The sequence below is a fragment of the Harmonia axyridis genome, chromosome X (assembly GCF_914767665.1).
Source record: "Harmonia axyridis chromosome X, icHarAxyr1.1, whole genome shotgun sequence".
Classification (NCBI taxonomy): domain Eukaryota; kingdom Metazoa; phylum Arthropoda; class Insecta; order Coleoptera; family Coccinellidae; genus Harmonia; species Harmonia axyridis.
Genome location: NC_059508.1, coordinates 8,702,855 through 8,730,353, shown reverse-complemented (window position 1 = coordinate 8,730,353; position 27,499 = coordinate 8,702,855). Strand labels below are relative to the sequence as shown.

The 27,499-nt window shown below is 32.7% G+C and overlaps 2 protein-coding genes across 2 annotated transcripts; one reads left to right on the top strand and one right to left on the bottom strand.

The window, feature by feature from the left end:
- Positions 1 to 15,482: 15,482 nt before the first annotated feature.
- On the top strand, positions 15,483 to 19,101 carry LOC123686425 (pyruvate dehydrogenase phosphatase regulatory subunit, mitochondrial-like). The gene is made up of 9 exons (XM_045626537.1): positions 15,483 to 16,605; positions 16,695 to 17,016; positions 17,069 to 17,223; positions 17,304 to 17,443; positions 17,501 to 17,649; positions 17,803 to 18,124; positions 18,181 to 18,330; positions 18,382 to 18,554; positions 18,609 to 19,101. Exons 1-9 carry the CDS (start codon positions 15,618 to 15,620, stop codon positions 18,847 to 18,849), a joined length of 2,640 nt encoding a protein of 879 aa, XP_045482493.1. The 5' UTR covers positions 15,483 to 15,617; the 3' UTR covers positions 18,850 to 19,101.
- Positions 19,102 to 19,445: 344 nt separating this feature from the next.
- Positions 19,446 to 27,460, bottom strand: LOC123686424 (heat shock factor protein 1). Its single transcript, XM_045626536.1, has 11 exons — positions 27,202 to 27,460; positions 26,799 to 26,907; positions 26,618 to 26,745; positions 26,354 to 26,563; positions 25,670 to 25,909; positions 25,220 to 25,417; positions 24,585 to 24,937; positions 22,699 to 22,819; positions 22,229 to 22,267; positions 21,985 to 22,051; positions 19,446 to 21,499 (listed from the first exon to the last, which is right to left on the bottom strand). Exons 1-11 carry the CDS (start codon positions 27,304 to 27,306, stop codon positions 21,315 to 21,317), a joined length of 1,755 nt encoding a protein of 584 aa, XP_045482492.1. The 5' UTR covers positions 27,307 to 27,460; the 3' UTR covers positions 19,446 to 21,314.
- Between the last annotated feature and the right edge of the window lie 39 nt (positions 27,461 to 27,499).

The window sequence follows — 27,499 nt, the reverse complement described above, 5'->3', positions numbered from 1 at the left end:
TGTCAGATTGAATTTTTAGAATTGTCAAAATAGTGTTTTATTTGAAAATTGTGCAGAGGAAAACCGAATTAAAGGCTTAAAATGTTGTTTCCCTCTATTTTTGCGGGTTTGTTATGGTATTATTATTGTTGTTATTGGTAATAAATCCCTCTATTTTTGCAGAGACACGCAGTTAAGTCTCAATTCAATTAAAATAGAACTTATTATATGAATAGTTGCGAAAAAATGTATATAGTGATTCCTCCTCAAAAAAATAGGTTGGTTCTTTCATATAAACTTTTTTTTTTTTTGAGATCTCCCCTGCCCACTAAAGATGGCACCCGAAAAGTAGTTTTCAATATTTTTCTTAAAACAAAATTCAAGCTTTTTATAAAGTCGAAACTGAACAAATGAACATGAAACCGCAGGGCCCTCTTCAAAGGGCGGCAAATAATATAGGGCGGCATTATCTCCTTTTTCCGAAAAATCCGGATTCCTGGAAGGATGGAATTAAATATTTTTTTTCAATATCAACGATTTTCACAAATGATTGTTTTATCGAATTCGCTAATCTTGAACATCTTTGCATCGAGAATGCCTGCATGACAACGTTTGTTGTCATAACCATGGGCGTGGGCGTATTCGAACTGCATCATCCGGTCGTTTTACTTAATCATATTAAAGAAAAAAAATGAAATGTTCGAGCGTTTTATGAAGTCTGAACTCAGCAGAATAATCTGAATCCTGAATTCAATTCATATAGTTCATCCTTCATTTATTCATTTTAGTTCAGTTAAGCACGTTTATTATTTACTACATTCCACTTCTCCTAAATCATCTATTCGATTTGAATTTGAATCCATAAAAAATAATTACAATTAAAATACATTTTTTCTTTCTTAAAATATTTTCTATTAAAAAGTGTTTTTCACACTAAATTTCTGAATACGAATACACTGAATCTGGAACTGAATGGATAGCTTGGAAACCACCATGAAATTTATAAATTGGGCAAGTATTCATCAAGTCAATGGTTTCTTCTACACCACACTCACATGGTGGGCTTTCAGTAGAATGCCATTTGAAGAGCATACTATTGAAACGACCATGGCCAGTCCTAAGTCGATTTAAAACACACCAAATTTTCTAGGGAGATTGATACCTGGAACTTTTCTGGACAAATGATTAGACTTTTGTTGAAAACATTACAAGAATTCTATGTCGAACGCCAAATTTCCATTTACTTTCATGTAATTGAAGGAAAGTTTTTATCCATAAAGGTTTGTGTGACTTTAATCTGGCAGTAAAGATACAATTGGAAATAAGTTCGGGTAGAAATGAAATTTATCCCAAGATTTCTTGACTGCAACCTGTCTACGAATATGAGGCAGAACTATACTATTGAACCAAACAGAACAACAGTATTCAGCAGCAGAAAAAACCAATGCCAAAGCTGGCATCAGCACCCCATGAAGAAGCAGCTAATTTTTGAAGAATGTCATTTCTCGACTTCATACGCAAATTTTCCAAGAGAACCCTGAAATTCAAAAAAGACTCCAAAATATTTGGGAGTATAATTATGATTCAAGACAGAAAATTATTGAGAGTTACTTTCAATTTTCTATATTTTTGTTGGTTATTCAAATGAAAACAGAAAACTGTTTCATTTAGATTAGGACATGAACATCACTCGAGAAAATATTTTTCCATAATTTTTAGATCTTCATTCAAAGTATTTTCAATAATTCCGAAACACAAGAGCAATATCATCGGCAGAGATGAATTTCTCAGTAAGGTATCAGGGATGTAACACAGGTATAAATTGAAAAGTATGGGAGACAAAACCGATCCTTGCGGAAGTTCATTATTCAACGTTATGAAACTACTATTTTTGTCATCAACAAAAACACGAAGTCTTGTACCAGATAATGTATTTTCGATCAAAAGAATCATTTATTCGCATTTCAAATGATTATGTAAATTCATTTATCAAACCATCTTTCCACACTGTATCATAAGCTGCAGATAAACTCACAAAAGCAGCTCTTGATTTCAATTCATTACTAAAACCTGATTCAATGAACGTATTAAGACTGAGAGCCAGATCAGAACAATTTCTCTTTTTTCGAAAACATCCCTGACAATTCTGCAATAATACGACAGTTTGAATACCAACTGGATTGATGATAAAATGATCAGCTCTTTGAAATGTATCGCTTTCTCGTTATTACAGTTGAAAAATTTCTGCAACCAATAAGTAAATCATAACTATTTTATATGAACTACATTAAAATGGAAATGGAATTGCAAGTAAAAACGTCAATACTTCTTCCTATTGAAGCAGTGGAAAGAGTGAAAGACATTTCGACAAAACAATATCCCCGAACCTTTCAATAAAACATCAACATTTACTCGAATCTAAGGAATTTGATAGACAGCACAAAATCGATGTCTGCTAGCTTTCCCCTCGCAAAATTCAATTCAAGACGCTCGAGTCTAGTTGTTAAAAATAGCGACTTTTGAATGGACTGTTATCAGTCAATCTTTCAAAGAGCATATTTTCAGTTGAAAACCGCAGAGCGAGTTACAGACAATTTTTTTTACGACAGATAACTTTTGAAATTCGAATCTGGACAAAATGAAATGTCACTCGAACTCCTCCATCCTTTGTGCGAGATGTCAAAGGTTACCCCGATAAAAAACTTCATTTCCTTTCATAAATATACAACGTTATTATTCAATGGAAATATCCGATACGACTAAAGTGCGTTATTCATTGAATAATGTATGCAAACTTCTACGATTTTAGGTTGTCATTACTATTTCCAATTTATAAGGTTTTTAGGAATACCGGCGAACATTGTTCAGTTCGCGTTATCTCAAAGAGGATCTGTGTTAATATTCATGAGTATTTTGCTTCCTTTCAAAGGAGGGTTAAGTTGAACCCTATCTACAACATCAAGGTTAAAATGACTGACAGTTATGATACTCACATTCCATAACTTATTTAGGGACATTGCACTTCGTTTTTATTTGGACATCGTGATTTAAATTACGCTGAAATATTCAAGAATTTGGTATTCAGAATTCTTATAATTGCCTACGTTCCAAGAACGAAGGATATGAGGAAATAAGAGGGCTGACAAGTAGTAGGTAAAACAATACCCGTGATGGCATTCTATGACCACCTAGTAAGGTATAACAAAAGCCAGTCTGCAAACCACTAAGAAAAGGAAAGCCAACATTTTTCTAAAAAAATATTATTTTTGCCGCATGAGCACCACAAGCCCTAGAGAGCAGATCTTACACATAGTGATCGAGCAAAAGGAGAAAACTTGATCCAGAACATATCTTGAGTATCTCGAGTTTTCACAAGCTGCAATCACACCTATTGGTAGCTATTCACATAAAAGAAAGAGCAAATCTGCCTCAGTACCTCAGTTGTTTCAACGGGTGTGCCTCAAGGTTCCATTTTCGGACCAATATTGTTCATTGTTCATAATCATTTTTTCAAAAATTACTTGAAATAGTAGTATTAACGCAACTCAGAGTACAGTTTCAATTCAGAGAATTTTGAAAAGGGTTTTAATCGAATAAACGAGGACTAAGCAATAATCCAAATGTTATCTGAGCAGCATTAGTTGAGGATCAATCCTACAAGTCGCAAACAATTCTGTTTGGGAATGGAGAGCTCTGCATATCAGAATCAAAAATGAATGGCCAAATGACCAAAGCTTGCAAAACCTAGGTTTCGTAAGGATATGGGTAACTCTTTCCGATGTTGATATAGAGATACACGGCTTGGCTTGATATTCAAGCTAATTGACTCAAGCCAAGTAGCTTGAGCTTGACTTGAAATCAACTCAAGTTCAAGTCAAGGAGTAGTTTTTCAATGTTAAGTCATGTTACTCAATAAATAAATACTTGACTTAAATGAAAAACTACTACTTGAACTTGAGTTGACTTCAAGTCAAGTTCAAGCCAATTAGCTTGATAGCCGTGATAGATATTCACGGCTTGGTTTGATATTCAAGCTACTTGACTCAAGCTCAAGCCAAGTAGCTTGAGCTTGGCTTGAAATCAACTCAAGTTCAAGTCAAGGAGTAGTTTTTCAATTTTAAGTCATGTTACTCAAAAAATAAATTGTTGACTAAAATACTTGACTTGAACTTGAGTTGATTTCAAGTCAAGCTCAAACTACTTGGCTTAAGTTTGAGTCAAGTAGCTTGAATATCAAGCCAAGCCATGAATCTCTAGATATTGAATACGTGTTGCAGGTTGTATCAAAGAATTTAAAGAATTTAAAAACTTCATTCAAGATGTTTCGCTAATGCAGTAGTTTTCTAGATTATTGAATTTGGTTCTTCCATTTTATAAGTGTAAAATTTCACAAGGAAAAAGAATAAAGTTTGTGAAAATGTAATCGTGTTATCATTTATCTCCAATTACCTTGAGTAACTTTTTCAGATACTCAAATAGTTTTTGCATTTCTTTATGAATTACGTGAGGGGCAACATATTATGTAGGGTAACTTACCTACTAATAACTTTTTGATCCTCTAGAAATGTATCTGGTAGTTATTTTTAAGACATTTGAAATGTGGCGATCGACCATAAGAAAATGACAAGATTCCAGCTTGTATCTAAACGTAAATTCGCTTCCGAAAAGGTAAAATGAATTAGTTTTGCATGAAATAACCCCCCCCCCCCCCTCCCCTTCGTTAGTCACCACCAAACGTGTCTTGCCTCCCCTAGCTTGGTTTTTCCCGTTATCCCAAAGACGGAAACTAATTTTCCACGTAACATGGGAAGGCTGGACAATAAATCGTCTTGATTCCTGAAATGAAGACGAGGTAATAGCTCTGAATTCTGCTCTGTTGTAACGAGGGTTTGTCGTTACTTTGTCAGGCCACCTGAGCACCAATTACAAAATTAACCGCTGAGAAGTTTTCACTTTCGCCCTAGATGGTAAAGCAGCTATTTGGGTGAATAATATGACCGAGAACCAGCCTTTATGGACTCATTCATTCGGAGTCTCCATTTTACACTAAGATTTTTGTTGAAATAATTAAATTTGAACTTAGGGAGATTTTCAACCTACGAATGGACTTTCCAGCTAGATGATAGGCAGCTATGTAGGTGAATAATATGACTGAGAACTAGTCTTCATAGGCTTGTTCATTTAGAGTCTCGGTTTGTACGAAAAATTCAGTTGAAATCATTAAATTTCACTTATAAAAATTTTCAACCACAAAGGTGTACATGAGCAATATTTGGACTTGGGAATGAATTAGCAGCTATTTGGGAGAATAATATTACAGAGAACCAGCCTTCATAGGCTCATTCATTTAGAGTCTCGATGTACGAAAATTTCAGTTGAAACCATGAAATTTCACTTATAAAAATTTTCAACCACAAAGGTGTACATGAGCAATATTTGGACTTGGGAATGAATTAGCAGCTATTTGGGAGAATAATATTACAGAGAACCAGCCTTCATAGGCTCATTCATTTAGAGTCTCGATGTACGAAAATTTCAGTTGAAACCATGAAATTTGGAGAGGTTTTCAAACACAAAGGTGAACTAGAGCATTATTTTGACCTGTGAATAAACTTATCTCTTAGATGATAAGCAGTTATTTGGTGAAAAATATGACCGAGAACTAGCCTTCATAGGCTCCTTCAGTTAGAGTTTTGATTTGTATGGAAATTTTAGTTGAAACCATGAAATTTACACTCAGAGAGATTTTCAAGACAAAGGTGAACTAGAGCAATATTTGGACCTATGAATAAACTTCCCGCCTGAATGATAAGCAGCTATTTGGGAGAATAATATGAACGAGGACTAGCCTTCATGGGCTTATTCATTAAGAGTCTCGATTTTTACGAAAATTTTGGGTGAAATCATTAAAACCACACTTAGAGAGATTTTCAAACACAAAGGTGAACAAAAGCAATATTCGCACCTATGAATGAAAAATATGACCGATTCACAGGCTCATTAATTTAGAATCTCGATTTAAACGAAAATTTCAGTTGAAATTATAAAATTTACACTTGAAAGATTTTCAAACACAAAGGTGAACAAGGGCAATATTCAGAACTATGAATGAATCATCTTTCAGGCAGGGATGTATGTGATATGAGGATTATTTGATCTGGAAATGACTTAGAAGATGTCCTACATATAGAATTCAACTTCGATAGAACTGAGACAAAAAATTCAAGACACTAATAGAGGATCCTGGAAAAATTCAACAACCTAACAAGGTAGGATTTGAATAAGTATCGTTTTAAATCGACAGTTTTTCTATTTTGCAATGGATTTTCAAATTTGAATTCAGTATCGGCTTGATATTAAAAATTTACGGCATTTGGACAAAGTGATAGCCATCATATTATACTCAAACAGACTGAGGTAGGTACCTACACCGTTTTGAATATAATTTTCAAAAAATTATAACTCCAAAACTATTAAGTTTAGGGCTACGTTATATAAAATATGTTTGAATTTTTTCATTGTGAGTTGACAAAACAATTCTCACGAATTCATATTTTCGACATTTGATCATAAAAATTTATGGGTAATTGAGAAAATGTCATTTTCATCAGTTAAGTAATTACACTATCAATAAAAATTTGTGATTATCAAAAAATGTTCACAATTTACTCTTCGAAATAAGTAAAATCCAAAAATAAAATCGAAAAAATCCATCAAGGGTTCATTTGATTAGAATTTGATACTTGCTAGATCCAGTTCGATGAAATGTCAAATTTAGTTATCGAAACACCGAATTTGAGTTTTTTTCTGTGTATTCCGGAAGTGACAGACTACTTACTTCCACTCAATTAGAAATTGCAGTTTTTTGTTATTTCAAGTTCTTCCTCGATAACTCCTGAAGTTTGCTTAAGTAACCCCCCTCTTTTTATATGTAGAATTGACTGAAAAAATGAAAAATGTAGGTTTACCTAATTTGAATATCTTCAGTTCTGATGAATTTGAGTATTTCAAGTTCTAATTTTATAATACTACTATTGGCAGGATCGAAAATTGAAAAGGTTTTTTCGAAAAAACTCTCTCCATCTATTTTTTTTTAAGAATTCCAATAATGAAGTTCAATAATGAAGTCCAATAATGAGTTCATACCCAAGTTTTGGCATATTGCTGAAATTATCATCAAATAAATAAAATGATGCAAAAATAAATCAAATGATGCAATGCTATACTGGGTGTGCCATATGTAGTAGTCTTTTTCAGGTATAATCGGAAGTTGTAGATATCTGAAAATATTTAAGGGGGAAAGATCATTGTCTCAAACTTCAACTTGCAAATGTCTAGCACAAAATTAAAATTAGTTCCCATAAACGATTAACCACCCTGTATAGATATACGTGGTCTCCAAGAGTGCCATTAGCGCATGGATGAACGAGAGCCAAAAAACTCCTGACTTCACGTCAGTTCTTCACTCATTTCAATAGATGGTCACTTCGACATGGATTCGTCAGGAGCCCCACCTGTCTGTTCCTAGGTGAGGCTCGCACCTGTTGCAGATAATCAGGCACTAAATAGATGAGCCAGGCGGGGGAGGATATTATGGGCGTATCTATTGACACTTTTCAAGTAGCCAATCGCAGCGGGTCAACGGTTGCCAAGGCTACCGACTTTGTCCTTAGTTCCTCAGCATCCGAAATCTCAAATCGAGATAATTCGGAAACGGAGAACGAAAACCCCTTAATCCAGCCTCAACCCACAGATCAAAAGCGAGATTATAGCCAAAAGGCGTGAGAAAATGGCCACATCGATCCGAAGGACGAACATCCTTCTGGTCTTTTTTTTTTCGTCCTTATCCTTGACATCGGTGCTTGCTCGCTTTCCGGGAACAGCTTGATGAATGGCCTGCACAAGAAAGTGAACCGAAGATTTCGCAGACACTTCTCTCAAGAATATTGAGGAAAACGATTAGTGCATTCAGATGTTGATTGTTTAGAATTTCACATCTTTGCTATTTAATTTTTTTTTTTTTATTTTCATTGGATAAATTCTAGCTGAAGCACTCTAGTACACTTTATAACAAATGGTTATTATATATTATATTCTTTGCTGAATAATCTCAAGAGATTACCTTATGAAAAAAATACATCTCAACTAATGCAGAAAATAACCGAGAAACAAAATGAAGGGTGTTTTTTTAGAGCTATAGAACTTTAAATTGCAATAAAACAACGATGGATTATTCGATTGACATGAATTTCATTTATCCGCAAGATAATCTTGTGGCATTACATTTTAAATATGATTTCTGGCATATGACCGCCACGGCTGGCTCGGATGCAGTCCAATCTGGACGTCCAATTTTCGATGACTTTTTCCAACATTTATGGCCGTATATCGGCAATAGCACGGCGAATGTTGTCTTCCAAATGGTCAAGGGTTTGTGGCTTATTCGCATAGACCAATGACTTTACATAGCTCCACAGAAAGTAGTCTAGCGGTGTTAAATCACAAGATCTTGGAGGCCAATTCACAGGTCCAAAACGTGAAATTAGGCGGTCACCAAATGTGTCTTTCAATAAATCGATTGTCGCACGAGCTGTGTGACATGTTGCGCCGTCTTGTTGGAACCACAGCTCCTGGACATCATGGTTGTTCAATTCAGGAATGAAAAAGTTAGTAATCATGGATCTATACAGATCACCATTGACTGTAACGTTCTGGCCATCATCGTTTTTGAAGAAGTACGGACCAATGATTCCACCAGCCCATAAAGCGCACCAAACAGTCGGTTTTTCTGGATTTAACGGTGTTTCGACATACACTTGAGGATTAGCTTCACTCCAAATGCGGCAGTTCTGTTTGTTGACGTAGCCATTCAACCAGAAGTGCGCTTCATCGCTAAACAAAATAAAATGGACGTAGTGCGCGATTCGTATTCCGCACAGAACCATTATTTTCTAAATAAAATTGCACTATTTGCAAGCGTTGTTCAGGCGTAAGTCTATTCAAGATGAATTGCCAAACCAAACTGAGAATAAATCACTTGACAGCTGTTAAATCGGTTGATGCCATCTTGAACAGTAATGCCAACTTAAAGTTATATACCTCGAAAAAAAACACCCGTTACATACAATTTAATATTTCATTTGAACAATATGTATAGCATCAGTTGAATATACAATAGCAGATTGTATCAAATATGCAAAAAGAAATTTAAATTTTCCTGGTTCTTGATTAAAAATAATGAATGCATGCTTAAAATGTTCTATTTTTGGCGTTTCGATATACAGGGTGATTCACCGGGATGGTCTATTAGACGTTTATGGAAAACTATTCATAATTTTGAGCTGAAAATTTGGATATTGGGGTTTGAGACAATGATCTTTCTCCACAAAATATTTTCAGATATCTACAACTTCCGGTTTTACCGGAAACAGACTACTACTTCCTCATTTCAAATGGCACACCCAGTATATTATTGAATCATTAGATAGATTTTTGGACGACAATTTCGGCACCTTGGGTAAAAACTCAACGGTACATGAGATAATGGTATTCTTATAAAAAAAAATGGTGGCGATGAGGACTCACTTTTTTTTTAAATTTAGGAAGAAAAAAAATTTTTTTTCTATTTTGCTAATACGTAGTATTATAAAATTGTTGAATCAAAAAGGTACAGGGTGTTACAAGAAGATCATGAACTTGGACAACTCCAATTCATCAGAACTCAAGATTTTCAAATTAGAACCTATATTTTTTATTATTTCAGTCGATTCTACGTACAAAAATAGTTGGCGTTTTTAGTTTCTTTCTGTGTTTTCCGGGAGTCACAGACTATCTACTCCACACAGTTATAAATTGCATGTTTTCCTCATTCAAAGTTCTTCATCGATAACTCTTGAAGTATTCATTTTAGGTATAGGGTTTGCTAAAGTAAGCCCCACTATTTTTGAATCGACTGAAATAATGAAAAATATAGGTTCCAATTTGAAAATCTTGAGTTTTGATGAATTTGAGTTGTCCAAGTTCATGATCGTCTTGTAAACACCCTGTACATTTTTGGTCCAAACCGCAAACAGTCTTATAATACTACGTATTGGCAAAATCGATACAGCAAAAAACTTGTCGAAAAAAGCTTTTTTGCCGAAATATTCAAAAAAATGCGAGTTCTCATCGCTACCATTTTTTTAAAAGAATCCCATTAACTCATGAACCGTTGAGTTTTTACCCAATGTATAGCATATTGCCGAAATTTTCATCAAAAACGCTATCTAATGATGCAATAATATACTGGGTGTGGCATTTGAAATAAGGAAGTAGTATGTTTCTGGTATAACCGGAAGTTATAGAGATCTGATAAAGTTTTAGGGAGAAAGATTATTGTCTCCAACCTCAACATACAAATTTTCAGCTCAAAACTATGATTACTTTTCCATAAACGTCTAAAAGGCCATCCCGGTGAATCACCCTGTATATGCTATTATAAATCGGCAAATAATCTTGGAAGAAGAATATTCTGCTTTCAAATTTTTCTACTTCGAATAAAATCTGTCCATTCCTTCTAAATAGCTGATTTTTTTCATTTCATTGTGAACATAAAATTTACTGGAATCCAACGGATATATTCTGAGAAATTCACAAAAAAATATAACTCCCAATGATACAACTCTCATGAAATTTGCATAAACAGTCGTTCAACTACTTTACAACTGATATTCAATTTTCAATTTGATCGTAAAATTTCATATAAGTAGATATAACTCTGGAACCATCGAGCAGATTTTGCCCATTAACGAACTCAACCGAGATATTTGGACCTTGCACTTTCCCAGAAAATTTCAAGTCACTAGCACATTCTGCTCGAGAGTTATCGTGTACACGGCAGCCAGAGGAACAGATTCGAATTTGACCAGAATGCTTCATCAGTAGGTGTGTATAAAGAATATAAGTTACTTAAAAAAAAAGGATCTTCAAATGATCGATACTATCTTTACTTCAATTCGAGTAATTTATTGGTAAATATAGTAATAAATTTTGAAATGTAAGCACCTTATAATCAAATGACTTTTTTAATACGACGCAAAACATTATTGGCCATATAAAAGTATGATTTTCACTCCAATTTATCGATCTTAAATCATGGATCTTTGACAGTTTTATCAACCGGGAGTATGAAATGATTCATCCCTCGAGAAATGAGAAGTTGAAACTTCCCGATTCTCAATCAGTCCCTTTTCTTTTCTTTTTCTTGATACAGAAGAAAACCACCAATTCGTCGAAAATTAGGAATGACAGGCTCTTAAGGTGGCAGGCAGCAAGTCAAATTGTCATATGTCAACAGGAACAAACAGGAAATATTTTCGTTATCGTCAATTTATAGAATTGAAGAATTGTGTAGCTTCCAAAGTACCTAGGGGAAATCCCCAACGAATAAAAAGAAAACATAATGCAGAATCGGTAGATTTGAAGACGTCAAACTTGGAACGTTCATATAGCGGTGCGCTGATGGAATGCAAATAAGGACCTAAAAGACTCGAGCGATATTCTTGTTAATTCCAATAGGATGTATCGAAGAAATCGGTTGAATCTACAGGGTGATTCACCGCGATGGCCTATTAGACGTTTATGGAAAATTAATCATGATTTTGTACTGAAAATGTGCACACTGGAACTTGAGGCAATGATCTTTCTTCCTAAAATATTTTCAGACCACTACAACTTTCCTATTTCAAATGGCGCACCCAGTATATTATTGCATTATTAGATAGCTTATTTATTGACAATTTCAGTAATATGCCATAACTTAGGTATAAACTCAACGCTTCATGGTTGGACGAGAACTCACATTTTTTTTAATATTTCTGCAGTGAAAATTAGACAACTCAAATTCATCAGAACTCAAGATTTTCAAATTACAACCTACATTTTTTATTCTACCTGTCAAAACTACGTATAAAAAGAGCAAAATGGGAACTTGTAGAGATCTAAAAATATTTTAAGGAGACAGATCATTGTCTCAAACCCCAACAAGCAAAATTTTAGAACAAAATTATGATTAGTTTTCCATAAACTCTCAATAGATCACCGCGATGAATCACCCTGTATAGCGATACCCAGAAAATTTTATAGACAATTTTTTTACTTGCCTAACACAATATGGTGAAAATGGAGATTCAAAAAAGTTTGAGAAAGTCACTGACTTAGTTTCAGGAGCTTTTGACTGAGTTCATCATTAATGCGCTCTTGGAACGCACAAAATTGTGCGTAATATATGAGATGGGATTTATGTTGATGTTATTGTTGTCGGTTAGTTCATCTAAATGATAGGCTCTGATGACACGACCTCTCCAAATTTGTAACGAATACTTTGGTGTGTTTTTTACATATATTGGGTTTTCCATCAGAGGTTTCATTTTGCTTTCTGGGCAGCTATCACTTTTGAAGCTGTTATCTTTTGACATTTGACAAGTACGGCATTACTAAAATGGAAAGATACAAGCTTTAACAACTCAATGAAATTCTTAAAATTCACTACAAAAATGGGGAAAATACTGCAGTCACACTTTGTAAAACTAAAGCACTTTTGGGTAGTCATGAATCACCTTCTCAGCCAGCAATAGGGAAAGTGTAGGAAAAATTTGAGCTGTTGGGACAAGTTAGGGATGTGAACAATCGAAACCGTGTGCGTCGCTCAAAAACAGCAGAGAATATTGCTGCTGTACTCCGTAATGTTGACGAAAGCCCTGCAGGATTCCACAAATGACATTACACCGTATTTTCCATAAAGAATTAGGTCTTAAGGCTTTTGAAATTCAGTCAACACAAGAACTCAAGTCGACTGATCACCAGCAACGTCGTATCTTCGCTGATTGGGTCCTTGAAATGCATCAAAATTTTCATCGAAAAATTATCATCAGTGATGAGGCTCATTTTCACCTCAGAGGCTACGTTAATAATTACAATTGTTGCATTTGGAGCTCAGAAAATCCAAAAATGATGGTTGAAAGCCTCGCCATCCTCAACGTGTCAATGTTTGGTTATTGTGTGATTTGGACTTTTTTTATTCCAAACTAAGGCTGATACAGTTGTTACGGTGAATGGATTGCGCTACCGAGCTGTGATTGGTGATTTTTTATGGCCGGAATTGGAAGATATTGATGTGAACGAAGTTTATTTTCAACAAGACGGAGCTACGTCCTATACAAGAACGAAACAATGGCAATTTTTCAAGAAAAGTTTCCTTGCCGTGTTATTTCTCGAAGAAAAATCACAATTGGCCACCGAGATCTTGTGATTTAACACCTTTAGACTTTTTTTAGGGGTCACGTGGAAGAAAAGGTCTATGCCAATACTCCACAATCGATTCAAGACCTAAAAGACAGAATTCATGAAGTTATCAAGGACATACAGCCTCAAATGTGCGAATTGGTCATCGAAAATTTCATGAAAAGATTATATGGTGCTGCAACCGTAGCCATGGCGGCCATTGATCTGATATAATTTCAAATAGGTGCCTTCCTCTTTACAATGAAATAAACATGCATCGATTTGTCCCAAAATTTTCTGTTTTTTTTTTTAATATTGAAATGAAACCTGTTATTGGAAAACCCTTAACAAATTTCAAGCTAATCGAATCTGTTGTTATTCGGTATTTTTCATCGATATTTTGCTTGGATTAAAAAATAGCTCTAGTGACATGGAATTTTACATCAAGCTTGAAATTGTTATTATACATCTACAAGGACAATCAACTCGATCGTATCTGTTGTCCCTGAAAATATTTTTTTCGATAATCCAACATGAAATTCTGACTCATTTGTTCTACATCTGAATACAAAATTCGATTCGTAGGTTTGAAATTATCAGGGAAAAAAAATTGTACAGCCATATTTTTACAACCCCTTCTCGGATTAGGTCCATCAAAACAAACTCAACCGCGTCATTCAAAGCTACCCTGAAAATTTTAAATTCCTAGATCCTTCCCTTCGTTGTTTGTAGGCGAATTCATTATCGGTAAGTCAAACCTTACCGTTTGAGACCATTCCCGGTACAAAATTAAAAAAAAATACGACATTGTGACGAAATGACGGAACAGTCAGTTGGGAGAACGAGCGCTCAAAAAGCCAATAAAGTTCGTCATTTCGTTGCACAGCTGAGCTCCGATGCGAGCTGGTAATGATTTTCGCAGAAGCTTATCATCTAATTCTACTTAAAACTTCATTATTTATTCAAGCTTTAAAAGCATCGACTCTGCGGTGGTAACTCCAAAGTGGCGCTTGCCCATCTCATAATTAATGAATTGCCCCCATGCAAACTCCCTAATGGACCCCACACCTCTTTGCGTTTCAATACTGAGAACTTTGGTCAACGATACCAGATGAAAACCGATGCTAATTTCACTAAACGATGCATTCAATCACTTTACATAATATCACTCTGTTAACTGTTTGATTAGGGTATACAGTCTGAAAAATTTCGTAGTACAACCCTCCTATCTCTCTTACCACTTCAATATCCTTCATATTCCCATTTTCCAAGTCCAAATCAATCTGCAGTAAAAATGGGAAATACCAAAATACCATTGAGTTGCACAGATGGACCAAAAAGTATACGAAACCTAGTTTCTGGTGTATGGTATGGTTAATAACTTTTCAACCACCTACTTTGTTTCGTTCAATTCCATTGATGCCCCATCCTGTATATCAGTTCCCATGTTTTAATTACCCTTCAACGACATAAGGACATTTGTTTCAATAGGCATCGCGTGTATTAAATATCAAATAAATATGAAGATGAGATCACCGAAGTATAATATGCGGGCAATTCCAAGTCAACGAACTTAAAAAATCACTCTTGTAATCCCCATGCATTAAAACAAACACAAGTATTATACATTATTGACTATGATTGATATGGAAAACATGATTAAAATGTTAATATTTTTAAAAATGTGCTAGGAGTTTTTACAATTCTAAATTAAAAAAGCCATATCTGAATTATTTTTCATATATAGAAATATGCAAGAATTAATTTATTTTTCATTTTACTTCAATGACGAAAATATCACAGAAATCACAATTTTCCAACTTGATGAGTATTTAAATTTCCTAACTTTTGAACTATTGGAATTGGACACAAATGAAAATATTCCATTTAAAATAGTCAAAAACACTTACAGTTACTGTTTAAAATCAGAGGTCAAGTTGTTTTCCATTTAATTCGTGAATATTAAAAAAATTTCGCTCTAAAAAATTCAAATATTTCGATTCATAAGCCATCTATGTACCACAATTTCAAACTAACTTTACGATTAGAATAATATATAGACACCTACAATATTGTGAAAAATCAATAGTTAATATCCAAAGTAAAGAAATCTTTATTTTTTTTGAGCCACCTATGGTATTAGTGTGTTAGTCTAGAAATGAGGGGATCAGACTAGTAGTGACATCTAATTGTTCACTAATGAAAGTTATCATACAAAAAATAGCAAACTGAGTATAAGAACTGAAAATTTTTGGTTATGAAAATAAAAACAAAAAAAAATTACGTTTATACACAATGAGGAATATACTTGGTTGCTTTAAAATTAATGAACTGATCTTTTGATAACAAGAAATCTCCATATAATAAATGAATGAAACATGTATTCACATAAATTGAGTACCATTTTAGTTGGAAACATAAGACTATCAAATCCAACTTCTGTACTTAACTTCATTAAAGAACCAAAATGTTTTTGCTCAACTTTTCCTACACAGGCTAGGGTTGTAATAGCAGGTGCTGGTGTTGTAGCAAATTCAGTAGCTTATCATTTAACTCAAAATGGCTGGACCGATGTAATCGTAGTGGACCAGAATAAAATAGGTAGTGGTACATCACGATTTGGATCAGGCACTTTAGGTCTCTTCAAACCTATAGCTCATAGAAATCTGATTTGGTATAGTATCAAATTATACAAGGAATTACAAGAATTAGGCTATGATATTGGTTTGAAGCAATGTGGAAGCTTATATTTGGCACAAACAAGAGACAGAATGTTAAGTCTGAGAAGACGTATGGCATACAATATACCTACAGGATTAGAATGTGAATTACTTGGTGGAGAAGGTTTGAAAAAACTTCATCCATACTTAGAAGTTAGTGATCTTGAAGGTGGAGTTTGGATTCCACAGGATGGGGTTGCTGATCCAAAGTCTGTTTGTAATGTTCTCGCTCTCCTATCACAGCAATCTGGAGTTAAATACCTTGAGGATACTAGAATACTAAATGTACTTACTAAAAATAGAACTGTGGATGAAATTCAAACAAATAAAGGCAATATAAAATGTGAGTTTTTTGTGAACTGTGCTGGTATGTGGGCTAGAGACCTAGGTCTTCAATCAAATCCTCAAGTACACATACCAGCTTACCCAGCTGCCCATTATTATGGTACATCTGGTCTTATTCATGAGTTTGTTGAAGACACTTTACCTATTGTTAGAGATTTCGATTCCAACACTTACATCAGAGAGTATAATGGATTATTCTTAGTTGGGTGGTTTGAAAATGAAGCTGAACCTGCTTTTAAAGATCACAAAGCAATACCTATCGATTGGATGAGACACTTGAAAATAGACACTGAAAAACTACGTAAGTTTTGCATAGGTTTTTGAAACTATTGATAATTGGTTGATTTTATTATTTTAACTAAATTGTTGTAACTCAATGTTTCACTTTAGGACCATTATGGGACTGTGCGAAACATAGAATGCCGATTCTTTCTGATTGCTATGAGCCAGAATATGTCAACTCTCCTGATAATTTCACACCTGATGGTAGATGGATTCTTGGAGAAGCTTCAGAAATAGCAAACTATTTCATAGCATGTGGTATGAACGGTAATTCTCTACAAGGGGCTGGTGGCATTGGTAAAGCAGTTGCCGAATGGATAATAGAAGGACAACCGACTCAAGATCTTCTTCCTTTTAATGTCCAAAGGTTTCTGACCATACACAATAGTAGGCCTTATTTGAAGCAAAGAATAAGAGAAGTAGTGGGAAGGTATGATTGAAATGAATAATTCATTACGTTGTGCTGAATTACTTTTTTGAAGACATTATGCTGTACTGTACCCTCATCAGTGTGAATATAAATATGGAAGAAATTTGAGATGCTCCCCATTGTATAGTGTGCTAGAAGATCGCGGTGCAGTTTTTGGTATTAAAATGGCCTATGAAAGAGCTCTGTATTTCGATACAACGTATGAAAGTAAGTATTTCATAATATAGAGTATGATTGGTTGCAAGTATACAAATTTTCAATTTAAAATTACTTCTATATTTTATCAGAGAGTCAACCAAAACCAAGTATGCCCCCTGGTACTTTTTACAAACCAAAATTCTTTGATTTCATGAAGGATGAGTACAATGCATGCAGAGAGGGAGTTGGGATAATTGATATGTCCTCTTTCTCGAAAATTGAGATTAAAGTAATCCCAATGTAGTAGGTGATTGTTGCTCATTCAATGAAAAAGTGTTATTTTTAGGGAAATGGCAGAGATTCTTTGGCTTATCTTCAAGTACTATGTTCGAATGATATGGACATTCCCGTAGGTACAATTGTACGTACTGGGATGCAAAACGATAAGGGAGGATATGAAAATGACTGCATGGTAGTGAGACAATCAGAAAAGGAGTAAGTTACTTCAGCAATTTTTTTTTTGCAACTTGGGAACATTCAGTATAGTTTCTCAAAACCATACTGTGAATGTTGAATGGTCATTTCAAATATTTTAGAAGACAAAAAGAAATAAGAAATCCTAGTATACAATTTACTGTGTGTTTTTAGTTTCTTCATGGTGTCACCTACAAGCCAACAAACTCGAATTTTTGAATGGATGAACAGGCATTTGCCACAAAGATCTTCCATAGTGCTGAATGATGTAACATCTATGTATACAGTCATTAATGTAGTTGGTCCAAAAGCATCAAATTTACTCATGGAATTATCGAATACAGATTTAAACTTGCAACCTTTCTTGTACAAAAAAGTAAATGTGGGGTATGCTTCTGATGTCATGGTTATGTCTTTTACCCACACTGGTGAACCTGGATATTGTTTGTATGTGCCTTCTGAATATGCCCTGCACGTCTATTTTCAATTAATAAAAGTAAAAAAAAAATTATTCAATGAAATTATTGAAGGTACTTTATCATATTGTTTTAGGTTGGTTTAGATTATGGTGTTAGAGATGTAGGAACTTTGACTCAAAGATTCATGAGGATAGAGAGATTTATTCCATTCTGGGCTGAAGAATTATCAAGTTTCACAACACCATTCGAAGCAGGGAATGCTTATACAGTTCGGCTTGATAAGGTAACCATCAGTTTATCCATAATGAAAAGTACTGAGTAATTTTTTTTTCAGAAAGAGAATTTCATTGGTAAACAAGCATTGCAAAAACAGAAACAAACAGGTGTTTTTAAACAACTTGTCATGTTCCATCTTGTGAATTTAGACCCAGAAACGGATATTTGGCCTTGGGGGGGAGAGCCAATATACAGAGATGGCAGATTTGTGGGAACAGTAACATCGGCAGGGTAATCGTCAACTAAATTGTTATTGTTTTATTTTATGACTTCTTTTTTTTTCAGATATGCTTTTTCCTCTGATCAACTGATTTGTTTAGGATTCATCAGACGGGCAGATAATAGTCAAAAGATGGCAATAACAACTGATTATATTCTCAATAAGGAAGCAACTTATGAGATTGATATTGCAGGGCATAAATTCATAGCAATTCCTCGCTTACATGCCCCAGTATTACCACAAAAAAATCAAAATTCCAATTATAAACCAACCCTCACACACTATACAAGCGATATTTCTACTTGAATTGAGAATACCAACATCAAAACCATCTAGCTGTGATTATATTGTTTTCTTAGATAAAGTTATTTATTAAATCTCATAATTATACATTTCCTGAAAACCATTATATTCTCTCTAAAATCTTATTGTTAATATCTTGTCTGAGAAAACATTACTCTCAATAATTTATAATGTCTAGTCCTCTGAATATTTAATTTGAAAATAATAATTTTCTCCCAACCAGATAAGAAAGTAATAAAACTTTGTTTTGAATTCGTAATTTTTTTCATTGCACACTTGTTTCAGGAGAACAGCATTGCTCAAATGTACGCAATTTTTTTTTTAACTAATCCGATAATTCTTTGAGTAATCTTTCGGAGAACTGACTGATATGTTTCATATTTTTTCAATGTATCAATTTTTATATACTCTTACATTTTCATAAAAAAACTTAATTGAAATTCATGTTTCTGTTCAAAATTTAATTGAATTTATTAAAGCAAAAATCTACGAGGAAAATTTGGTAAATACGTAATCAAACAAGCTGGCTAATGTTTCTCACAATTGGCAATTGGCTTGTGCTTTTTTAATTTTCAGGGATAAATGAGGCAAAAAACATCTTGGAGTTATTAAAATATAATGTACATAAAATTACACTGAAGATGATGCAAAAAGCTCCATTACTTCATACTTTTTCACAATACAATATTTTATCTCATCTGAATCATACATGAGTTTTTGTGATCATGTAAATACAGAAAGGGCACGGATAGTAAACTGAAATCGATATAAAATCCCACATCCATTCTGAAATTTTGATTAAAAGCAAACAATTGAAATACATTGAATGTGCCATTTCCTAAGTCTATATAATTAGCAATGGTCAGAAAACCCAAAACCAACTTAAAATTAAGAGAAATATATATATAAAATAGAAATATCAGATGGTACTGAAAGTAAATAACCTTACCTAAAAAATAAACCTTACATTGTATGAAATTAATACATAGTTTCTTTAGATCCAAGCGAGAATGGATGGGAGTTGATTTAAAAAGGAAATTTCATGAAACCTTTTGATAGATAATGATCCCAAAAATCATGAAGAAATAGACAGTTTTGAAAATCAAAATGAAATTAGTATTTGGAATGAGCAGATCACATTATTCAAGAATGCTAACATACTCTTAAATATAAACGAACATTTTCTAGGTGAGAGGAGCCATAAAATACAATTGCCGCTGCTTACTATTGAGATAACGAAGGCATATTTTCTAAAATCCATCGAGATGCTTTTATCAAAAATATCTTTTTCCATATAAATTTCCATTATATACAGTTTCACATCAAAAACATTTTCAGTGATGATGAAATAAAATTTGCATTCCTATTAATTCGAACTGAATCCATTTAAAGGTTTTAATACATATGTAGCCAAGTACAGAAGTAGCTACCTTCACTGTCCCAGGTAATATAAGTACATCCAATGAATTGCAACAAGAGACATAATTATTGGGTATCCTTGATAAAATACTTTTTTCATTGATAACATGATATAATAATTGACTAAAGCTCCTACCCTAGCATAATATGAGGTATTCAAGTTTCCTTTCTACTTCATTTAACCGATTATACTACCATCTTCTAAATAAAGCTTAAATCAGCTAGCAAATTCGATTTGATGGAATACTTGCAGCTCGAAATACAAAAAGTATAAAGAAAACATTCTTGAATATTTTTCAATTTCTGAAGTATTTTTCACAGAAATAATTTGTGAGGATTCAAATGATAACATTAAAAACTGGCAACAAAACTTGCCCAAACAGTAGTATCGTTTGGCTACCAAACATGCAACGAATAGTTCTATTTTTCCTCCAAAATATTATCAGACTAGAATTTTTTTTTTAAATATAAATTAAATCATACAATTTCAATCGACTATCATATATTGTGGGCATTCAAAATATATCAAAAGAGAATGAATCAATGAATCGGTTCTTATGAATATCAATAAATGAATTGTATAGGTAAACCAGACTTCGAAAAAACTAATCATTTCCGCTTTTAAATTAATATCTGCAAAGAATACTTTACTAATCCTATTTAGGTAAAAGATATTAACGATTCAGTCATCTGAAGGTTTGTACATTGGGGAATTTTTATATTCAAGTCATTATAATCTGTATATTTCAACAATTGTATTCCATCAATTACAATTATTTGATAAAAAGAAAGTTTCAGCTGAACTATAAAAAATACATCCAAGTGTATTGTGATGTTAAGTATAACCGAACTGGATTCAGTGTCTCAAAAACAATCTTTTCGATAATCAACAAATTCATTAGATATCAGTAAACTATACCATTAACATGATTTAACAAAAACAAGGAATTAATTTGTTATTACTATGCATGGATACTTAACAATAGTTAACCTTAAAATTAACCTACTGATTTTGATTCTCCCAGATACAATGATGACCCCCAAGAAAATTAAGATTTATCTATTGGAAAACTTGGTTTGAAGTCGGACACTTGAGGAGTATTGAGTTCAGATGGTAAGTCATCATCTATGATGTCATCAACGATATCGGTGTTGTTCAAAGAATCATCAAACAATTGATCCAAAGGCAACATTGGGTATGTGGCAATTTCTTGGCCCGAAACCATTGGATCGCCTATTATAAAAATAAATTATTATATATATATATATATACGCGTTGTTTGAATTTGAACATCGAGGAACATTCCATAAATATATATTTTCAGAATAACCCTTAGTATTGAACCTTCAATTGAAAAATATCAGAATAATCAGAACTCTTCTGTCACAAATTTATCCATAATCTGTCAAATTTGTGATATAGAAAACAGTTCTCCCAACCAACATTTTTCAATGCAAAAATTACTAAACGATATGTATGAAAATATACAATTAATTTCTATAAAAATTCAATGAACTAGAAAAAATAATGTCTAATACCCTAACAGAAAGCTCATTCCACTATTCGTTTATTCAAAAACTTGCCAATTCATGGCTAGTTTTTGATTTTTGAACTCGTGGATACCAATGCCTTATGCACTTGTATTATAAATAACTATTAACCTTACCAAAATTGAAAGAAAAATGATATCCTTTACAAATAATCGATTGTGGTCTTACCAGAATTTTGATTAAGCTCGTCTTGTGAAAAGGATAATCCATATTCTGATGCCCCTTCATTGAAAAGCTGTGAAATGAGAAGAAAAAAAATTAAGAAACTTCAATTGATATATTGGAATTGAAAAAAATATCTTCAAAAATAATGTAAAAGGTTTTTCATTTGAATAAGTCACCTTTTCAATTAAAATCAGGTAATATGGTCTAATACCACGTAATTATAATCAATTTATTAAAATTAGCTTACAGCATAATCAGGTTGATAAAAAGGCATCCTGCTGATATCCTTAAAAATAAAGTTTAAAATGTATCAGAAACAATCCCTAAACATATTCTCCTTATTATAAACAGAAGCTTTGATTTTTTATGAATCCATGGAAGTTACATTTTGTACTAGATATTAAAAGCAACCTAATAATGAATTAGTGGTGAGGTTGTTTAATGAAATAATCATTTTTTAAACAAATGGAAAATTGTTATTGAATACATAATAGTTATACAAATTTTTTCAATTGTAGTAGTTTAAATATTGAATAATTTTTCATTTTGCTCCCATATATTTGATATAAGTTTTTTTATTTAATCAAATACGTTTGAAATTCATTTGATATGCATGTGATTGAAGTTTAATAATTCCAATCAATAAGCTTATGAATAAGTACTTCTCTGCGTACATTACAAGAGTTAATTGAAGTGAAAATATTGATGTGTACATACCCCTAAAATCATACTGGGATCGAACATTCCACAACCATGGAGTAAATCTTTGCAGAGGTCAATTTCGGTTTGATTATTTTCTAAAATGGATCCAAGTTCTCCGCTAGAACAATCATCAGTACTAATATGTACCAATGTCCACAATACATATTAAACAAAGTCCTTGTTTTCATGCAATGTTCAGTAATATATTGTGCTAAATAAGTTACCACTGAATTGTTAATACATAATATTAGATAAAGAACATTGATGAATCAGGACTTTCAAATAAAAGAATTGGGCATACTTACGAGCTCAATTGAGAAATTTTCACAATAAGAAAAGGATTTCAAAAAGGTAACTGACAGTGGTAACACTTAACATATATTAAAGAAGTATTGATTTTATTCTATTTATTGTTATCCTTATTTGAAATATGATATGAGTTCTCAAAATTAATGCTGTCAAGTTCAGTATTGAATTAACTAACCACACTTTCAAGTTGAAATATTTTCTTGATGTTCCCAATTCATGGGATATAAAAATGAGAATACATTGTTGCTTCAATTCAAGGTACCCAGCAAATAGTTTTTTAACTGAATTTATTCAAGATCTATACAAACCTTCATAGCACTTCTGTCAAGCGAAAAAATTGTAAAAGTAATCAGTCATTTTTATCCTAATCGAGATAATCGAATAAAAGACCTTCCAAATGATTACTATTATTATTCGAAATATTGGAATCAACTTTGGACATAGAAGTAGATAGTTTTTAAACTTTCCTCAATTGAATGGGTAATTTTTCCACTGGAAACCATGATTTGACCTGGAAATAATATGGTACCGCAATTATTTTGTTCAACAGACCAAAAAATAGGAAGGAAACCTTCAAAAAATACTATGGAGAATGAAAATAATTTGAGATTTTGAAAAATATGGATATTGTAAACAGGGATTACCTAATTAGAATATCCAATAAACTGATGTTGCACTACAAAATTTGAGATAAATTAGCTTGTTATTTTTAATGGAAACATGAGAATTTTTACAATTGATCACTCAATAATTTTTTCTGAATAATATAATTCATACAATAATTGAGCTCTATCAGCTCACATAGAAACAATTTGAATGAGAATAATTATGAACAAACATAAATGCAGACCTTTTTTATTTCACATAATTGTATTAAGTCGCCAAAGACAATGGAAGATGTTTGAAACATTTACTTACCAGGAAGGACACTGAATACTTTTGGTATGAAATAAACATGATAACAAGAATAATGAGAGATGAAGATGAAATTACTGATTGTATTGTACACTCAGCACAAACAGAATATAAGAAATCCAGAGATTTATATTTTGATGAATATAAAAAAAATCTTAACAATCATCACAACATTAATAGAAACACTGAGCAGAGAGCGAACATATTTATCGATTGTTGAAATTATTTTCCTGGGTACCCTGAGGTGAAATTATGGAATTCAGTGGAAAATTTCAAAAATATTTAATCAAATGAAATTTGTTCACTTAACCCTTTCAGAAAATTCCAAAAAAACAATCAATAGAAATGTCTAACCAAAATAATTCATTCCACCAAATATTCATAATTTTTCGAAATATTCAGTTAAAAACATATCCATTAGACATTGTAACATCATTTGTTTGAATAAAGGACATGTTTAATTAACCCTGAATCCAAAAATTGACCAATGTATATAACTTATAGCTCAACAAAATCTTTCTATGCAGTCTAGGTAATCAAAACAAAACAAATTTTTTTTGGTCTATTCCAATACGAAATTTGAATGACCATTGAAAACAGAACAAAGCAATGGAACTGTGATCCATTTACCAGCAATATCATGTAGCAGAAGAATCGATCCTTCTAAAGAAACTTACCCACTTACTACTCTTCCAGGCCCTTCAGTGTTTCTTGTAGAGATGGCTATAGTGTTATCAGTTACATTATTTTCATTTTGTTCCTCAACTTTAATAGGGCTCTTGACTCTACTGCTTTGAGCCTGATTTTTACTACCATTAGCAACTTTGTTCACATTGTTAACACCATTTGTAAAATTACTAAGTAACGTATTTTGGGATGATGGATTTAGAAAAACTTTTGCCTGAATATCGTCAGGCTTTGAAGTATTGGCAATATTATCATCCAAAATTTTAAGAATTGGATCTTCTGGTATATCCTCCTCTGTTAGAATTTCATTTGGTGAGGGTCTTGCTTCATTATCAGCTACTAGCTGTTCCACCAAAAAAATTAATCATATGAAGAACATTTCGCAAACAAATACATATTACACATGCCGAACTATTACAGCAAATATCACAAAACCTGAAATTGTCCTATCAAGAGATGGAAATTGAATTTTGACTAACTTCATAGACAAAATTTATCAGTCAGTTATTACTAATTCTTGATAAGAACTCTACTTTTAATCAGTAAAAAATTCAAATTGCCCTTCTACTCACTACTATCTCAATCATTGTATGTACTAACTTGACAAAAAAAAATTGACTCTTACCATATACCCAGACTTGTTCCAATAAGATTCTTTATTATTCTCTGTTGATGTAGCATCTACAGTTTGCAATTGCTTTTCTGTTGACGATGTATCAGCTTCACCCATTAACTCATTGGTCAAGTCAATACTTATAGTGGATAGTGGAGATACAACTCCTAAAGATGGTACCGAACTTGGAGTAGGAGATCTGTTGTATATCTGGGAAAATTTGAAAAAAATTGATAATATTCAAAAATATCTAAAATGAAATTACTAAATAAAAATAATAGCATATTAAGATTAGCTTTTGTATCGAAGAACATTTATGTTTTAACAACTTTCATTTCTAGCGATGACACAAAATAAAATCTCGGTCAGAAAAATATTAAATAAGGAAATCTTCAAAATCCCTTCAAAAGAAAGTATACTCATTATGCAAGATGTAGTTCATAAAAAATTGCTTTTTATTACCAGAGGTAAATCACTTTCTTCATTATCAGAAGTTGTGAGGAGCTCTTCTGGTGCGACTGTATTTTCAATTTCTACTTCATTATCAAGTTCATGAATTGTGGGACCATCATTTTTGGTTTTATTATTTCTTTTCATCCGTTTACTGGGTGTTCCTCTTAACATCAGAGGATAGTGTCTTTTAACGCCAACTCCCATTCTATTTCCACCTGGATGAACCATCGACACCAAAAATTGTATAAGCTATAGAATAAAAAATATGAATCAATATATAAAAGCCAATCAAGCAGCTCTTCTTTGGCGAATTCTCAAACATGGCAATTTTGTTGTACAAATGTATTATTCAAAGGTTTGATTGGAATGACTTGCATTAAAATGTAATAAAAACATGGTTTACTACAGAATAAAATTACCTCGTATAATTTTATCAATAATCAGAGATTTAAAAAGAATAGTTTGTATCATAGAAGGATTCAGCAAGCGTATTAAATAATCAAAACGAGTAGTTATAATTTACAAACGATATCATTTTGCAGAGGAATACTGTCTTAATTTTGTAAATGAAGGTTATTAGTATAACTACTTTTCAACATCCAAGGGAAAACTAGTATTGGCCAGTTACATGTGAAAGAACTAATTCAATATTAATGAATAGAACAAAAAAATTTTTTTTTAAACTAATCATACTTTATTTACGATTTGTTGCTGTTTTGAATGTTTCTGTCTCAAAACAGCAAGTTCTCTCCACAAAACGGCATTTTCTTGCTTCATTGCGGCTAATTGACTATCAACATTAGCCTGACGTCCTCTAAGTTGCTTAACGTCTGATAAAACTTTGGTCAGATCTTCATTTTTCATTACTTGGTTTCCATTTTCAGTTTGTTTTGATACGGTTACCTGAAATAATATATTTCAGTAATGTTTCAGAATATAGAAAATTAGATAACTAACTTTTCGTTTGATCATTTTCAGCAACTCAGGATTTCCTTTTTGAAAATAAGGATGAAAAAATTGGACCTCATCTTTTTCTCCTTCAGCTATCGGACTATTCTCAACAGACGATACTTTATGGAATCCATCTAGTTGAGTAAAAAATTAGTAGGTGAAAATTTCAAAATAGAACTATACTTACACATATTCAGTTGCCTCACAAAACTACTCATATTATTATGTTTATAATACAAAGGTAGTAACTCATACCAAAACTGAACTTGATTTAGTATAATGAAACTATTTCCATTCTGAAATGAAACATTGCGAAATCATTATATCTGTTTACTTATTATGATCCAATATTAATTTGATCAAGCAATTCATTCTACAGACACATTCCTGTGAATATAAAAGCATTTAATTAGAATCTAATTAGATGTTTTCATATGGTTGAAAATATATAATTGACTTTTGATTAAGACGTCATTTCTGAACATTTTCATTATAGCATCCATGATATTTAGGACAACAAAAATATGCCTTGAACAACAGGAAAGTGTCAAATCATCTTACTGTTTGAGAAATTGAAATGAAATACATACGGGACTCCAACAGATAAGATGGTCTGTCTTGGAATCTGATACCATTTTCCACAACTTTGTTAGGAAAGCTGGGACATTGGTGAAATTTTCTGATAACGGTTGCATCTTGTACCGTTGAATTTATGTGTTATATTGATTAGGTATTTCAATGCACGTATAAATGGGTGTAATATTAGCGGTTCACATGGTGATAATTTGAAAAAACAAAACCTTTCATGTACCCTACTTCATCATATTTTTAACTTCTAACATTGACAATGACAGAACGATAGATAGCTACCAAAGTTAATCTATGGCT

Excerpts from the sequence above, each read along its gene's own strand:
- LOC123686425 (XM_045626537.1), top strand. The coding sequence starts at position 15,618 with ATGTATTCACATAAATTGAGTACCATTTTAGTTGGAAACATAAGACTA. Across the intron at positions 16,606-16,694 it reads AATAGACACTGAAAAACTAC|GACCATTATGGGACTGTGCG; the intron begins GTAAGTTTTGCA and ends GTTTCACTTTAG. Across the intron at positions 17,017-17,068 it reads ATAAGAGAAGTAGTGGGAAG|ACATTATGCTGTACTGTACC; the intron begins GTATGATTGAAA and ends ACTTTTTTGAAG.
- LOC123686424 (XM_045626536.1), bottom strand. The coding sequence starts at position 27,306 with ATGCAACCGTTATCAGAAAATTTCACCAATGTCCCAGCTTTCCTAACA. Across the intron at positions 25,910-26,353 it reads AGCAACAAATCGTAAATAAA|CTTATACAATTTTTGGTGTC; the intron begins GTATGATTAGTT and ends TTTATTCTATAG. Across the intron at positions 22,268-22,698 it reads ATCCCAGTATGATTTTAGGG|GATATCAGCAGGATGCCTTT; the intron begins GTATGTACACAT and ends TTTATTTTTAAG.